General features: G+C 40.1%; 1 protein-coding gene across 1 annotated transcript in view; it reads right to left on the reverse strand.

The window, feature by feature from the left end:
* LOC108901344 (leucine-rich repeat-containing G-protein coupled receptor 5) overlaps nt 1-17,543 on the reverse strand; it is a 33,447-nt gene that overhangs the window by 7,480 nt on the left and 8,424 nt on the right. Inside the window, exons 2-11 of the mRNA XM_018702812.2 lie at nt 15,927-15,998; nt 12,531-12,602; nt 11,241-11,312; nt 8,502-8,717; nt 6,948-7,019; nt 2,684-2,752; nt 2,200-2,271; nt 1,632-1,703; nt 1,233-1,301; nt 112-183 (exon numbers count right to left, since the gene is read on the reverse strand). Of these exons, the coding sequence (XP_018558328.1) occupies nt 112-183; nt 1,233-1,301; nt 1,632-1,703; nt 2,200-2,271; nt 2,684-2,752; nt 6,948-7,019; nt 8,502-8,717; nt 11,241-11,312; nt 12,531-12,602; nt 15,927-15,998 (858 nt within the window). The remainder of the gene's footprint in view (nt 1-111; nt 184-1,232; nt 1,302-1,631; nt 1,704-2,199; nt 2,272-2,683; nt 2,753-6,947; nt 7,020-8,501; nt 8,718-11,240; nt 11,313-12,530; nt 12,603-15,926; nt 15,999-17,543) is intronic.

Raw genomic sequence — 17,543 nt, forward strand, 5'->3', positions numbered from 1 at the left:
GAGTTTGTTCTGCTCGTACAGTGACGTTAACACAGGAAACCAGCAGACGAGTGACGTTCACCTTCGCTGTGTTTTAATGAGTCTGCGGATGTGGTTTGTGTTTGGACTCACAGTAGCTGCAGGTTTGGAAGCTGCTCACACACTGAGCTGGGCAGAGAGGTGATCCGAGCTCCTGTGATGGTCCTGCGCACACACACACACACACACACACACACACACACACACACACACACACACAAAAGTGTATTAGGTTGTACTGTGGTACATTCAGGAACATTCAAAAAATGTGACGGTGTGTTCAAAAGTGCTGAAGATAGATATGTTTAAATGAATTTTTGAGTGCTTGAGTGCATTTCAGAAGCACTGTGGTGCATTTAAGGTATATTATGTTGTGTTCAAGAGCATCACAATTATGCTATATCGTACTTCAGGAGCATCAAAGGTGCATTAGGTTGTACGGTGATGTGTTCAGGTGAATGGTAGTGTGGTCATCTGCATTTAGGAACTGTTATGGTGTGTTCAGGTGCATTTAAGGAGCATTATGATGCCTTCAATTGCATTTAAGGTGTATTAAGGTGGACTGTGCGTCAGACCTGAAGTAAACTGATGTTATATGAAACAGTAATAAAATACAGTAAGTGACAAAACCTCATCAGATGCTTGCTGTTATTGTTATTTTATGTTTCTGTACATTCCCACAAAATATCTTGAACAAAATATTTAAGGGTCAGATCTTCATTTAACGTCCTGCTGAAACAGGAAGTTTGGTCAGAGCATACAGTAACACTGGGAGGTATCATTTAAAAACAGAGAGCTGAAGAATGTGTGACCGTTTGTTTGGTTTGAGTCTTTATTTCCACCTACTGGTTCAGCGTGAGGTTACGGTTAAACACGCTGCTTTCAGAAATGAGCTTAAATGGAAAAATACAAGAAAATAAACACAGTGAAGGTGTTTATTATGACACTGAAAACTGGGTCACAACAAAGAGAAAGAGAGGAGGGTTTTAATTTCAGGTCCGAGCACAGAAAAATAAAGTTACACTCTGTCAGATGGAATAATAATAATAACTGCAGCGTATTAATAACAGAAGTTTGATTTGAGGTTCAGCTCTAAAAACACACATACACATATCGACGTCGGCTACAGCAGCAAACACATTCCTCTCTCTCACTGTGTGTGTGTGTGTGTGTGTGTGTGTGTGTGTGTGTGTGTGTGTGTGTGTGTGTCGTACAGGCTCTCCAGACTTTTGGTTCCTGTCAGATCTGGAAACTCTGTGAGATCTGCAGCACCGTTCAGAGAGCTGAGAGAGAGGAAGGAAAGAACAAAATGAATGTCAGAGTAAAAACTAGAATCCAATAATTATTGAGTAATGTCCCTTGACCTTTGACCTTTGAGCATGAACCTCTAATGACTTCATCCATGAATCCAAGTGAACATTTGTGCCAAATTTGAAGAAATTCCCAGGAGGCGTTACTGAGCTATTGCGTTCACGAGGATGGGATGGATCCTGACTCAGTAGTTTTAGTTTATTAAAATTGTCACTCTATTGAAACTTATCAATTTGATTATTGATTAATTGTTTGTTATATCTCCAGTGAGTGTGTGTTGAATATGTGTGTGTGTGTCTCACAGTGTGCGAAGCTCTGGTAGGTTTTGAAAGGCTGAGCGTCCAACAGACTGGATCGGATTGTCGTAGAAAAATCTGCAAAAGCACACACAGACACACAAACAGACGGCATCATCATCTCACATTCAACCACAGCAAAACATGACAACAACTGTCTGAAAACTCGTCTTTGTTTGTTCCAAATTCAGTCTGATTCATTTCCAGTTTTACAGTGTCAGGTTTTCTTTGGGAAAACATCACATGTTAAAACTTAAATTATTCTTTAATTTGTCAGATAAGACAGCTAAGACAACACAATGAGACAATATCGAAAGACAAATAAAAAAGAAAAAAAATAATAACAACAACAACAACAACAACAACAACAATAATAATAATAATAATAATAATCAAAGTTTGACAAAAGTATCCCAGGCTTTTCCTTCAGCTTCTAATCATATCACATGGTCTTCATCAGTGGATGGAGTTTGCTTAGTTGCCAAGGAGACACAAGCTTGGTAGTTCTTGGTAGTAAATGAGTAAGAGGGCCTTGAGTTAGGCTTTTTTTGGACATATTGTCAGTGATACCTACATGGTGATCAGTGATGGGTTCCCAGTGAAAGCATGCTCAGGGATGGACTGGATGTTGTTGCTATGGAAACCACTAAACAGGAAACAGAAGACAAATTAGTTTTCCTCCATTCTTCATCCTTTACAAGGAAGCTTCCTCTCATCCTTAATGGTACACTCCCTCCTTTCTTTTCATCCCAAGTGGAAAACTTTGTAGTTCAGATTTCCTCCATCCTTAGCTTTTCTCTGCTATCAAGTTTAGCATATCAGAGTAACTTAAAAAAACAAAAACAAAACAAAAACAAACAAACAAAACACAACATCATGAGCTTCATGTAATAAGTGTATTGAATACTGCTTGATGCTTAACAAAAAATGAATAAAAAAAGTAACTCGCTTTCCAAATATTAATATCTCTGTAACACAGAGCTGGCTTATTGATAAAATAGAGAACTGTTTAAGTGTAATCTCTCAGGGATTCATGTCAGTTTGAGATTTGGACTCACAGCTCTTTGAGGTGGCTCAGCGAGCGAATGGCTGTGGGAAACTCCACCAGACTGTTGTAGTTCAAATCCCTGACAGAAAGAAAAATGAGAGAAAGACAGAGGTTATAATAGAGACAATAAACATACAGTGGCTTCAGAAAATACACTTTATTGTGTCATAGATTTTATTTTAAATAGATTTTTTTTACCCATCAGTTTAGACTCAGCATCAACTCCATATTGGAAAAGGTCAGCTTTAATCCCATACTGGAAATGATCAGGTAAAGACTGGAGGTAGTCAACATTACACTGGGAATATTACATCTACAATGAAAATAAGCAAAGCTAGACTGGGAATAAAAGCACTATACTGGGAATAGTCAGTTATAGATTGGAAATACTGGCTAGCTACAAACTGGGAAAGTCACCTCTAGACTTGGTAAACCATGTCTATATTGACAACTGACACTTACAGACAGGGAAAACCAGCATTATGGTGGGAATGATCAGATACAGATTGGAAATGCCAGCTCTGTACTTGGAATAGTCAGCTCTAAAGTGGGAGTGATCAGCACTATATTGGGAAACACCCCTGGACTTGGAGAACCATGTTTGTTCTGGAAATAGTCAGCTCTTGACTGGAATAGTTGTTGACTGGGAAAATTAACTCCATACAGGAAATCATCAGCTGTAGTCTGGAAATGGTTGGCTCTACACTGGGAATACCAGATCTATAGTGACAATAATCACTTTTAGATTGGGAACACCAGCTCTATAAAGGGAATGTCAGCTCTAAATTTTAAAAAACTATTTTATGCTTGGAATCATCAGCACCATAATGGGAATTATCAGCTATAGACACTGTGCTGGGAATAGTCAGATACACACTGGGAATGGTTAGCTCAAGACCAGGTTATATAAACTCTAGACTGGGAATGCTAACTCTTTACAATGCTGTGGGAATGTCAGCCTCAGACTGGGAAAGTGTTTCATGTAAATGTTTGTGTTTCGAGCTTGATGTTTAGCTTAATCTTTTTTCCGTCTTTTAAGTTTATTAAAGAAACATTTAACTGTGCCTCCCTCTTTTTCTCATTTCTTTCATCACCAGTAGAGACTAGAGCATTCTTCAAGTCCACACATGGCTTCAATTAGCTCCTCTCATCCATCTCTGGGATGCAGGTGGCTATTACACACACACACACACACACACACACACACACACACACACACACACACACACACACACACACACAAATACACTGTGTGGAATGAATCTGCCACATTGTGAAAGTACCATTAAATTGAAATTGCTTCAGTCTGGTTCTGAGTGTGTGAGTACATGTGTGTGTCCAGAGGATAATTTGTAACAACAATAGCTAGTGCGCTCTCTGCTCTCCAAAGCTATTATTGATGGGACACTGTGCATGGATGAGAGCTGGATGTGAGGTTTCTGATTTGGTCAGTTTTGGGGGTTCATGGGAGATCCAGGTGTATTTTTGAAAAATCTTCCTTATCAAGAAGTCCTGTTAGGTTCTCCTGAAGGTGACTGTTGTAGATTGGACGGACAGAAATTCTCCCAGTTTCATAAAAAGTAAAAGTATGAGGTGCGATCAAAAAGTTCAAAGACCGTCGCAAATGAAGAAGCGTGGCACAGTAATGCACATGCAGCAGGTGCAAGCAATAACTTTTGAAAGTCAGTATCCTGCATTACGCCCCACAATCAAAATCTGAATTTGTGTTACACACGTTTTTGTGACCATTTGCAGGTGCACAATTGAAATTTCAGCATAGAGCAGAAGCACCACTGTCTCAAAGTCAGGCCCAGGACGACCTGTTGACCCAAAGAAAAAAAGGTGGAAAATCATCACTGGTGATGAGAGTTGAGTCAACAGCTATGACCATACAGCATCCTCCATAGTGGAAGAACCTGTTTCTTGCTGCTTGTTCCTCTTCCTCATCCTCTTCAAAACAAGACTTCAAGGAAAAACCAATTACTTTGAAAACGATGGCAGCCAAATTTAAATCTGCTTTTTGCTTGTTATAAGCGCTGTCTCTTAACTTTTTGATTGCACCTCATAGATAATATATAGACAAGATATCAGTGTTTTCTGGTGGATGGTTTTGCCTTGACTGCCAATCACACTCAGTCCTGGTGGTCTCTGGGGGTTCATGCTGCCCACAGACAGTATTTTTGTGGTGCCTCAGATGTTTCTGAAGAGATGTTTTGAAAGCTGGATTTTGGGTTTCTTGCTCACCACCATTTTCGTCACTTACTGGAACCAGAAAATCCTAACATGGGCAAAAATGGGGACGGGGGGTTTGGTGGAGATGAGGTGAGAGAGACTCGAGCCACCATCACAACTGCAATAGACACTGACTTTAGTAAATGTGTGTTTTTCCTTTATGTTCCGTACAGAGCCGGTTGTTTTCACTTTTTTTTTTTTTTCAGTTTTCGTTTTTTCGTCTCTCTCTGTTTGTGTTTGTAGTTTCAGATGAACATGAAGCTCTGGTGTGGTTTATTATTACTGATCGTGCACACACACACAGGCACACACACAAACACATGCTGCCTGTGTGTGTGTGCATGAATAGTAATTATGATTAGCATACAGCCAGGGCCACACACAGTCAGTCCAACATACACACACACACACACACACACACACACACACACACACACAGAAGTATTTCCAAATGAAGGCAGTGTGTGTTTGTGTGTTTAAACCTGCTTCTCTGGTTGACTGAGAAAACAGAAACATTTCTATACACACACACATTCCTCAGATTACACAGACACACTAATTCATGCAGACACACACACACACACACACACACACACACACACACACACACACACACACACACACACACCAACATAAACACACACAGGTTAATCTGCTCCGACTCCAGTTAATATCCACAGAAACTCCCCGAAAACTCTGATCACATGCTGCAGTCTGGTTTGTCCCCACTGGTGGAGAGTAATTAAGAACATTTACTCAAGTACTAGTAACTATGAACTGACTATGAACTTACTATGAACTAAATTTGTTGTAGTGTACTATATCTGTTAATAAAGTGCAGGTGATAAATTAGCACAGGAAGTGTTAGTTTGGCATGTTAGGGTTTTAGAGGTGTTAGGAGAGGAGGAGGAGAAGACAGAGAGAGATGCTCTTGCTCTGATAGTATTTGGGAGCTGTCAGGGAACCACAAACCAGAACAGTCTGGACTGAGAACGCCTTATCTGCAGGGATGGTGATGCCAGACAACGATCTTTGGAGGAACACAGTGTCTGAGAGGGATCACTTTGTTGAGTTTGCCCAGTTGTTATGAGGTCAAATCAAAGTGACAAGCTGGAGCTCTTATTCATTCCTGGTGTATGAGTCCCTGTTAACATTTTACTTTAAATCCCCCTCCATATTATTTATAAGCAGATAAGCATGTAATAGATTGATCAACAAGCCCATTGCATCGATCATTCATCAGACACATTGTAATGCCCCTCACCAAGTTAACGCAGAGACGTCAGCTGGTTTCATCACAACTTTTATAAAGTGGATAAAACTCTACTGTGGGCTGCAGCCAAATAACAAATACCCCAAACTTTTTCTCTGTACTAGCCACAACCTACTGTACAGCCAATTACAGCTGACATGACAGACAGGCTTCACCACGTCTAAAGCCTGGCAACATGTTCATTAACTCTGGTATAACAGGACTTCACCTTAACAGTCTAAACAGCATTTCTTCACTAACCCAACACTAACATAACACAGTCTGTCACAATATAATCATTTGTAAGACACGCCTTTATTTTGAAATTTGGCAAACATTGAATGTTGTCCATTGAATTGATATAATATGGTATTGTGATGAAACGTGTGGTTTACACCTCTGATAAATATGTCCTCACAGGAGAAATTATGCACATTAATAAAGTGAAAATGCCATTAATTTGTTAGTCGATGCTTAACAAGGGGACAAAGTATATTTCTTTAAATGTTTATTTGTCAAGCTGAGCTCACCACCTCCCTGCACAGAGATGAAACTGATATACTGAACTGATGACTCAGGCAGAAAACAAGATTCCCCCAAAGTTCTGTACGCTCCCCTAAAAATCCCATTAAGGTTCTTCCACAGACCTATAAATTAAAACTCTCTCTCTCATCTACCTAACCCTTCACCTCGACCCCAACTCAACCCTGACTGCTGCAACTCCTCCCCAAAACACACACACACACACAGAGAGAGAGAGAGAGAGAGAGAGAGAGAGAGAGAGACTCACAGCGTCTCCAAACTGTGGAGTCCGTGGAAGCAGTTCGTTCCCATGGAAACGATCCTATTGTTGTTGAGATGCCTGTGGAGAGAGAGAGACTGATGGACTAATGAAGCAGACAAAGAGTGAGTGTGTGTGTGTGTGTGTGTGTGTGTGTGTGGGGTGGTGGTGGGTCTCTCAAGAAGGTTTTTTTCTTTTGGTAATTTCATGCAAATTACCTTCAAGCCGATTGGACAAAAGAAATGACAGCGGACTTCAATGCTGCCGCGCTGAATGCCATCACACACACACACACACACACACACACTCACAGTTTTGCATGTTATTAACGTGCTAATACAGACGGACAGGGACAGTCGCTGCCACGGTTAAACTTAATGCAGTAACAGCAGCTCCTAGCAACAGTCTGCACACAGGCACGCACACGCACACACTCACACACACATACCGATGAAAACAAAAACAAAAAGTGGAGGAAAAACTCTGGGTTTGATTTGAACAGATTTGAATCCAGATGTTGTGGACAGACAGGTCTCATTTAGACACTTGTTAACAACTACCTTACAAGCTTCAAATCAGGAGTGGGGTATTTACTAACATATTTTATGTTGGAGAATAAAACGTGAAAATGTCTTGAGCTTGTGTTAAAACCACAGACCTTATTTCAGACATTTAACCAAAAGCCCACTGACTTTGGGATGAGGGAGCAGGAAGTGCTAACATGCTAACTTACTACTGGGTTTAAGGACTCATTCCTGCACTACTCTATTTCAGGAGATGCTCTTATAAGTCATATCTGAGGGAAGAGACAAATGACTTATGTGGTCGTTCAAGTTGAAGGGCTTGTTGGGTTTGACACAGAATCTCTAAAGACTCAAGAACAGGGCCACAAGATGCAGGATGGAGGCTCAGAACTGATCTGGTTTTCTCTTTTCTTCCTCCTCTTCCTCTAAAATGTTTAATAGAAAAGTAAAAGCACAAAAAGGTTGTGGGTGGTCTGTAGGACTCACTTTACATTTTAAGAGGATTTTGGTTTTAATCTGAAATCAATGAGATAACTTACAGTCTTTATGAAACTATAAGCGAGATGGTTTGGACAGAAACTTTGAAGGAATGAAATTGAAAATGTGCTGCAGGAAATTATGAGGATACAAGATCAGAAAATATCTGCACCACACAAGGTGGTAAAATCTGGTTATCACAGTGACAAAACTAGGTTTTTAATGCTGGACCATGTCCTCATTAATTCTCACTGTATGGATATTTATTTCCGTTTTCAAGTGCTAACTGTAATATCATTTTAAAGAGAACATTCTTGGCTTTCATTTGAGCCTTGTTGAGACTCCTCAATGACATATATTATTAAAATATTTTATATTTTTCTAGCAATTTATTTTAGCACAGTGGGGACGACTCACTTGTCTCCTTCAGATTAAACCTAGTTGATTAGCTGACTGAGTTTCTCTGAAACTAAATAAAGTCCAGTAGATTTCTTTGTTAGAGCGTCTCTTAATCCTAAAACAAGGTTTTTAGATCTCTGTGAGTGTGTTTCAGAGTACGTACAGCACCACCAGGCGGCTCAGTTTGCTGAAGACGTGGTCAGGGATGTGGCTGATGTGGTTGAGGGCAAGGGTCATGGCCTGCAGGGCAGACAGGTCACTCAGAGCCTCCGCCGGCACCTCGGTCAGAGAGTTATCGTCCAACCACAGGTGACGGAGCGAGCGCAGGCCGGAGAAACAGCCACTGGGAACACTGGAGATGTGATTGGCGTCCAGGCGGCTACGGAAACAAAGAGAGACACAAAACATCAGAGAAGACATTACATATCCCTCTTTTCATCTATATCTTTTTATTTGTTCTTCTTGTAAATAAAGCAACGGTCAGTCAGTGGAATAATGTGAAACTGACGAGTGAATTATTACAAATAAAGGGACGACCCACTCTTCAAAACGTTGCTCTGTAGCTCGACTGGAGGTCATAAAATCCACAGGATCCCTTTGATTATGGTCACATTATAAGATAAATTCTTTGATGATTGAATGCTGATTGTACCCTCTCCAACTGAAGGCAAATGCCAGATGTTGTTAGTGGGTTTTTAGTCCAGTGTAAAAGGGGCTGAAGAGTCTTTGAGGTTTTTTTGTTTGACTCTGTTGGTTTTGAAGAGTGTTTCATCAGATCCAGATTAAAATAATTTTGACAACAGAAGTTACTCGTTGAGCTGTGCTAGTCTTAAGTGATCTTTCTCTATGGATTTAAATGAGGCCAGGATGATTTTATGTAGTTTACATTCTGCACAGTGGTGGTTGCTATACCATAAAGATCCCAGTTTTTCTCTGTGTGATGGGATAATAAACCAATAAAAACAGGATTATTAACCCTCCTCCTGAAGACCTGCAGCACCTGATCTATTTCTAATCTTACAGAAAACATCTACTTCTCTAATATGTCTTAGAAAATTTCAGCTCGACTGAAATGTTGCAGCTTTAGAAACGTCTGAAACGTCGTCACACTCGGAGGCTTCACTTCACTTTGAAGCTGTTTGAGAGGAACATTAGAGGTCGAGTGTTTGACCAGCTCAGAGGAATGATCGGCAGGCTGCTCGAGCACCACTCAACCCGCCAACGAGCTCTTAGGGAAAATGAAGGTATTTTAATGAGCACAGACTTATTGCTGAGAGGATTGTGTGTGTCAGTCAGTGCCACAGCTCTTGGTGAGCAGCCACACTAAGATGATTTTCTCATTTCTTTGTTTCCTTGCGATCATTAGAAATTTATTTTGTAATATAATATTTCCCTGGATTGCTGTTTTTACGAGACCACAAAATGATTATTTAATGATCACAAGAAAACAGTTTGTCATGGGCGATTTTCTGATCTCAGCATCAAATGAATTTCTTGTGACCATGAAATCAGACAAAACAGGACACAACACAAGCTGCACACACTCCCTCCCTGACCAGCCATAAATCTGTTTGAGAGATATTTTAATTTGGATTTTGTGCTCTTGCTTCCTCCTCAGCCTTCAAAGTGCACGCTTCTCATGACGAGATTCACCAACATTAAAATAATAGACCAAGGTTTAGCTTATGACAAGAGGAACAATCTTTAAAAAGTCCAATCTAGAGGCCTTTAACCAAACTTAATGCCTGGAAAATCCAAAGACCTGAGCAGAACCAGAAGAGTCACATCTTCAGAACCAACAGAGTCAGTAAAACAGATCTCAAAGGCCCTGTTCATACCTGGTATTAACATGCGTCTTAGGTGGACAGCTCTAAGTACAGGTGAGAAAGTACCAAAGACACATTGAGATCTGATCACTCAGGCCATATTCAGAAGTGGCCTGGGTCACATATGGCCACATTCTTTCAGCAGTGTGAACATGAATGTGTCCTGGGCCTCCCTGAAGGATGACCTCTGTGTTAAGTGGAAGTACATATTCATGATTTGGTTTTCCTGGAACATGCCAACAAAAAGACCCAATCTGTTTTGATTTCTTTCTCTCTTTCTTTCTTTCTTTCTTTCTTTCTTTCTTTCTTTCTTTCTTCATTCCTTCTTCTTCTTCTTCTTCTTCTTTTAAGACTAGGTATAGGAAATGTACTGCTGCCTTCTGCTGGTTAAGAACAACAACACATTGCAAACACTAACATCAGGTGTGAACTGACATACTTAGAGGTGTCCACGTGAGATTGGATCACACGTTATGATGCACGTTACTGACAGGTGTAAACAGGACCTATGTTCAAGTCTTGAGTCCAGACTGTTTGGTTGTCCTCAGCTCCACATTCTCCAGGTTTTAGGTCTGTACAAACACAGGTGTGCCCCTATTGTTTACTCAGTTCCCTTTCCTTTTCTCTCTGGTTCCCCTTCGGTTCAGGTAGGAAACCCACAGATTTTCCTCATAAATATGCAGGTTCAGTGGACACAAAGCGAGCTGTCTGTCTGTCTGTCTGTCTGTCTGTCTTCCCTAACAATACCTCCTCTGTTCATGTACAGAGAGAAGAGGAGGATGGGACTTCACATAATGGGACAGAGAGACCTTAGACGTCTCCATTCTTATACCCTTATCTGCGCACACATACACACACACACACACACACACACACACACACACACACACACACAGGTACAGTTTCAGTATAATTACTGTGTGTTTTCCGATTCAGAGAACACAGTGTCTGGACTACATACATTAATATACCTGTCCATGTGTGCGTGTGTGTGTGTGAGGCTGAAGATTCCTTTCCACCAAAGAGTAAAACGAGACAAAAGGATGTGTGTGTGTGTGTGTGAGAGAGAGTCTCACAGTGACTGCAGGTTGTGCAGGTTGTTGAACGCCTCAGCAGGGACGGACCTCAGCTGGTTGTTTTGAAGCATCCTGGAAACACATCAGGAGACAGGAGGGGAAAATATTTACAATACTATCAGTAGTTGAAACGTAGTAACATGACTAATGTTAGCAGCAGCAGTGGAACCAATATTTATAGTTATTGTAGTATGTGAGCAAAATCTGTAGTAAATTTAGTAGTCTGAGTAAATATGGTCACAATCTCCCCTTGTGTTGAATGTTTTTGCAGAACATTACAATCACTGTGAAGTTGACCTTTGACCTTTTGGACATATATAGTATGACTTCATCATTTTACCCTATTAGACATTTGTATTAAATTAAAAAAGTTGTCAAAATGACCTTGACCTTTGACCTTAGAATCAGAATCAGAATTAGAATCCTTTATTAATCCCTTGCGGGAAATTGTTGAAATTGTTGTTATATCACCAAAATCTAATCAGTTCATCTTCATGTCCAAATGACACTTGTACCAAATGTGAAGACATTCCCTCAAGGCGTCATAGAGATATGGAATAAATAGACATCCTGAAAACATAATGCCTCTGGCCACAACTGTTGCCACCACAGAGGAATAAAATATTTGTTTTGGCGTAAAATGGCTGCAAACTAATAATAACAACAATTAAAAAAAAACAACTACGAATTTAAGGAATCCTTGTAAAAAATGTTTTGCCTCTGTTGTGTGTTAATGTCATTTAACAAACTCTTAAATATCAATACTGGCTTTAAAAACCCAGAGTCAGTTGGTCTTTAATTACATGTTAATGTCAGTAGCAGAAGTAGAGGTGGTAATATTAACAGTTATAGTAGTAGGTCTAGGAGTTAAAATGTGTAGTATATATATTTATATTTAGTAGTAGCAGTACTGACAGTAGTTTTACAAGTGTTTATGTAACAGTTGAATAAAAAAGTAGAAAATAGTCAGTGAGTTAGAAACTGACAGTGATGGATGAAACTAATCTGTTGATGTGAGATGTAAACAATGAACACAAGAGTCGTTTCAAACTGCAGAAACTCACTAAACCAAGACAAAGGAAATCTTCAAAGTGTCTCTGTGAATGATTAGCACTAGTAAACACATCACACATCATTACAGTGCCGCTGTGAGCCTGTATTACCATCATAGTGAGGACGTTAGAGCCGACATTTGGATTGGTTTTTGGGTTCAGGGTTAGGATGAAGTCACTGGGTCATTAAGGGTCAAGAAGAACAAGAACAGACGTACAAATGTGTGTGTGGACTTACAGCACTTTGAGGTTGTAGAGGCCGGCGAACGCTCCTCTGGGGATGAATGACAGATCGTTTCCCGCCAAACGCCTGAGACAGAGAGAGAGAGAGAGAGAGAGAGAGAGAGAGAGAGAGAGAGAGAGAGAAAGAAGGATGATGTGTAGAAAACCATCGTCTTTCAGCATAGGAAACAGCTGCAGGACCTGGGATTTGTTCATGTGTACAGGAAATAACATCTCTACAGAACCAACACCACCTCCTCCAGCATTACCACTAACCTGTCAGGAAATACTGCAGCTAGTGCAGTAATAACACTAGTTCAACATGAAGTTAGTGGAAACTACAAACTACACGATCACAATCAGGCTGAAGAGGATTTTCCCAGCTGGACAGGTTCCCGCCGGGATGTTTGTGACATTCGGCCAAAACAGACAAACAGTGATAATACTTTTACTTATGAGTACTTTCAGAGTCATGCAGCTACTTTTCCACAAGTAAAAGTGAAAGTAATATTCAGTATTCAGTAAATATTTAATATGATATAAAAATATTTAAATAAACTAAGAAATATAAAGAGAAATAAGAATGAGAACAGTTACATTAGATGATTTGCTCAGTCTGGTATGAGTGAGATTTGGTAAAAATAAAAAGTGTAAAATACACAAGTCTGGACAAACAGTTCAGATAAATAACACTAATCACCATTTTCTGATTAGTTATGTATCAATAGTCAAACATCAGTCATATCTTCTTCCTCAGTAAACATGATATTCCCTCACTGAGCTGTAATGAGCCCCTGCAGGTCTGTGTGTTTTTCGAGGCCACGCAGAGTTCAGCCAGTCCGCATGTACCCAGCATGCACCTCTGCGGTGTCCTATCGCCGTAGTGACGTTTCTCACGCCGCGGTGACAAATATCACACACACACAGACACACGTAGAAACACACATGGCTGGCAGCGGAGCAGAACAGCAGCCAGAGTCATGTTCAGGTCTCCGTGAGGTCAGCTGTTCACAGGCCGGACCGTCAGCTCTGCCTCTGCACTGAGTCTGTCTGCAGAGTTTAGCTGCGTCAAAGTGTTCACGACACGACACTGCTGCAGAGGAGACTCCTGGGTAAAAATTTGGTCTCAGGTCCCTCATCATGCATAATAATTTAGAAATTTCTCCAGGAATCAACTAATACTGCCACCAACTGAGACTTCCACATGTACACTGATTACAACAGAAAATAACTGTCAGACCCACTGATAATGAAAGTAATCTTTTCAGCCTTACAGCTCTTACGAAGGAATAATATGATTTTTGCTGTAGGTTTTCTTTGTTTTAAATTGGTGACACACAGTGAAGAATAAGGCAGTTGATGTCTTACAACTAGATTTTGACACAGGGTTGATTTTCTGCTTCACTGGTGCAAATGTGTAATTTATCTAATTATTTACTACCTCCAGATACAGAGTGAAGCTGAGGGGTTTTAGGGGTCCCTCGAGGTCTTTGGGGGGCCCTGGGCGGCTGCTTGCTTTGCCCAGCTGGTGATCCAGCCCCGGGTAGGTGAGGACAGATGGGATTACATATCGTATCCTCACAGATATCTGAGCTCGCCGCCCGCTCACACACCCTCACTTCAGACGCTCATATCATCCATCTCAGCTCATGAACACATCTCAGAGCTGGAGTAGAGATCAACTGATACACTGAGAGCTGAGCCCCCCTGCAAAACACTATCCAGGACAATATCTGCATAACTGAGGAGGCTAGACCTTCATCAACAACAGCTCCTCTGTCTGTGACTCTCAGCTTCAAGCCCATGAGCTCCTACTGAGAAATCTTTAAAAACAACCTGAAAATCTACACTTATGTTCTTTTACAAATACTCAGTAATTTCCTAAAACAGCTGCTCACTGTAGTTTTATTACAAACAGGAGGAAATGTATGCAGCATTTGTCAGGGAATATTTTCAGTGGTGTCCTACATCTCGTGGTGTGTGGGTTAGTGAAGAGACCTCCACTGGTGCTCTCTCAGGGCCAGTCAAATCACACCAGCAGAACAGAGACAGAGACTGAGACTGCATGTTTCATAAAGTTACAACACTGGGTTTACAGTGTTAGAATGATAAAGTTCTCGATCAACACAGAGACAGACTTTTATCTATATCACTTTATCAATAATAAACTTCCATCCTCTTCGTTTCTACAAGCACATTAGACAGTTTGGAGAAAAGGATCTTCAGTTGAAACATAACAAAGCCAACACTGTCTCCTACAAATACATGTCTACACAACTAAACTGCATCAGCAAATAAGTTTTGCAGGAAAAATAACACTATATAACACAAATTTTGTTCCTAGATAGCATGTGTGACTTCTTATTTATTTATGTTGTTAAAGTATAGAAAATTACCATTATTCCCTTCAAACCTTGTTTCTGTGACCTGGTTAACATTTGAGGACATTTAGAATCTATCATTTAGAAATAAACCTATTTTCTATGTAAAAACTGGCAAATTTGCACATTTTCATTTGCATAAGGTCTGAATAAAACAACATATGAATCAAGATTTACAAGTATCTATACTAAAGTTATACAAAAATGAACAAAAATGTTTAGAATATTTAGTGAGTCATTTTTCAAGATTTGCGACTGTAATGTAAATCACTTTCACATATCAGTGAATCTCCTTGAATTTGTCAAGATGAGCATCAAGGATATGGAGTATCAGGGACATCCTGCAGTCCACTTTGACGTAAGTCTTCACCAGAGCTTCAACCAGTTCTATATAATTTTTGGCCTGTGAAGCCCCAAACCACTGAACTTCTTGCAGAATTCTGTGCTCTCCAGGATCGTCATTACTTGTACCCAGTGAAGATACCAGCTTTGACCTTTGACCTCAAACAGATTAGGGAGGAAGTCTCAAAGGTACCTGAAGGCTGCAGTAAGTTTGTAAGGTCTAGAAAATTTTCTATTAGCTACTCAGGACTAAATCTGCCTGAAAGGCATTACCCAAGTCACAAAAGCAAAGTCTGAAGAGAAAAATAGGTCTTTTACTTCAGGCATAAGCAATTGGGAAATAACACTTTCTTCCCAGGAACAAGAATGTTCAGTATCAGTGTGTTTGTGACGTTTCCTCACCGTGTTAATGGACAATGTAATCCAGTTGTATATTTGCTGTTGCTGTTTAGTTGGACAGAAATATAAATTCTAGGGAACAGGGGTGAGTGAATACACCTGTACCTGGTTTTCTTGTTAGATGTTTTGTTACAGATTTTGTTTCCTCGACGTGTAAATGTTACGGCTTCATAAAATTCCTGGAATTTTAGTAGGAAAACTGGAAAACGTCACCAACTCCAGCACAGTTAACAATGATATGTCAGCGAGGAATGAACCTGTGTGTGTGTGTGTGTGTGTGTGTGACTCACAGCTCCTCCAGGAAGTGCAGGTTGGACAAACTTCCGCTGGACAACACAGTCAGATTATTCATACTCAGATCACTGCAAAAAAAACGACAGAGAGAAGTGACTGTTCATGTTTTGCTCCCTTCACACACTGAGCTGCAGAGGTAAAGTCATTAAGTACATATAAATAAATCAACATTTGAGGTAAAAATATATATGGTCATAATGTAATGTTGCTGTTCAGCAATGAATGTTTGTTTGATCTTAAACAGAAATGACGTAAAAACAACAACATAACAACCTTATCCAAACAGTCAATTACAAATATAAACACTGAGTTAATGAGTAATGAATTATTAAAGAGACATAAGTTCATAACAGGGCCACAGAGTCTGGTGTGTTCAGACACAGAGACTATTCAGCACACACACATACACACACATACACACACATTTCACATATAAAAATATTTAGTTTCACAAAGCAGCTACTCAGAACTCAGGTAGGACATGCACGCAAACGTGTGCACACACACACACACACAACTTCACGCCTCCTTCAAAGAGCTGCTGAAAGGAACGAGTCAACACACACCTGAGTGAGAAACAAGACAGGAGTGGAAGTTACTGGAAAGAGAGAAAAGCAAGAAATGAATGAATGAATAAACCAGGTTTTCCTCTTCTGCTCTGAAGCTCCAGGACTTTCAATGACCTCTAACACTTGTGGGTCACATATAGCAGAGTGTAGGGATGAATTAAAGAAAGAAAGAAAGAAAAAAAAAAACACCATAAAGTGTCTTAATAAACCCCACTAAGCAATAAACACCATTCTTCACTCTTCATCCATTTGGATCTAAGAGTTTTTCTGAGACTCTTCTAACCAACTGGATGTTTCTGGATCAGAGCAAAGATGGCTGCCTGGACAGGAAACAGAGTCACAACCTGTGCTGCTGTAACATCCTCCACTCTTCTGGTTTCAGTCTTTGCACCAGCTGCAGGGATTTACTCCTGAAGTTGTTGGATGGGGTTCAGGTCAGGACTTTGTGCAGGTGAGTCAAGATCTTCTAAACCAGACGTGGAATCAGCACTGGACTATCACTGGTGGAAACAACTGTCCACAAATGAGTTTGAATTTCCTCATCTGGTGTTTTGATCATGGTGGTGGAGGACATCAAAAATTTCCGTTAGGACTTCAGCAGGGTTCATATCTGTTGACTGTGGAGCTGAGAAAAACATGCAACTAATCTGACAACCCGACAACCTATTTCCTTATTTTTAAAGCAAAATAAAAAAATAAATATTTGGTGGTTCTAACTTCTCAAATGTGAGGATAAAACAATAAAGACCTCTAGGAGATTGTAAATAAACATTTGTCAGTATTCTCTGACATTTTCTCAAGAAAACAATTTCTTAGAGACAATGATCGGCACATTAATAGAGAATAAAAATACTTGTTAGTTGCAGCAGTAAGTGCAAAGCCCATACCACATATAATCACATTGTTTTCAGACTCATCACATCTCATCTGATATCTTCACTGTCCAGATTTCTCCTGTAGTTTGTCACTCACTGTGTTCATCGTGTGATGAACTAATCCTGGAAAATGACCAATAAACACTAAGGGGAATACCTGAGTGATGTC

Source organism: Lates calcarifer, linkage group LG18, assembly GCF_001640805.2.
Source record: "Lates calcarifer isolate ASB-BC8 linkage group LG18, TLL_Latcal_v3, whole genome shotgun sequence".
NCBI lineage: Eukaryota > Metazoa > Chordata > Actinopteri > Centropomidae > Lates > Lates calcarifer.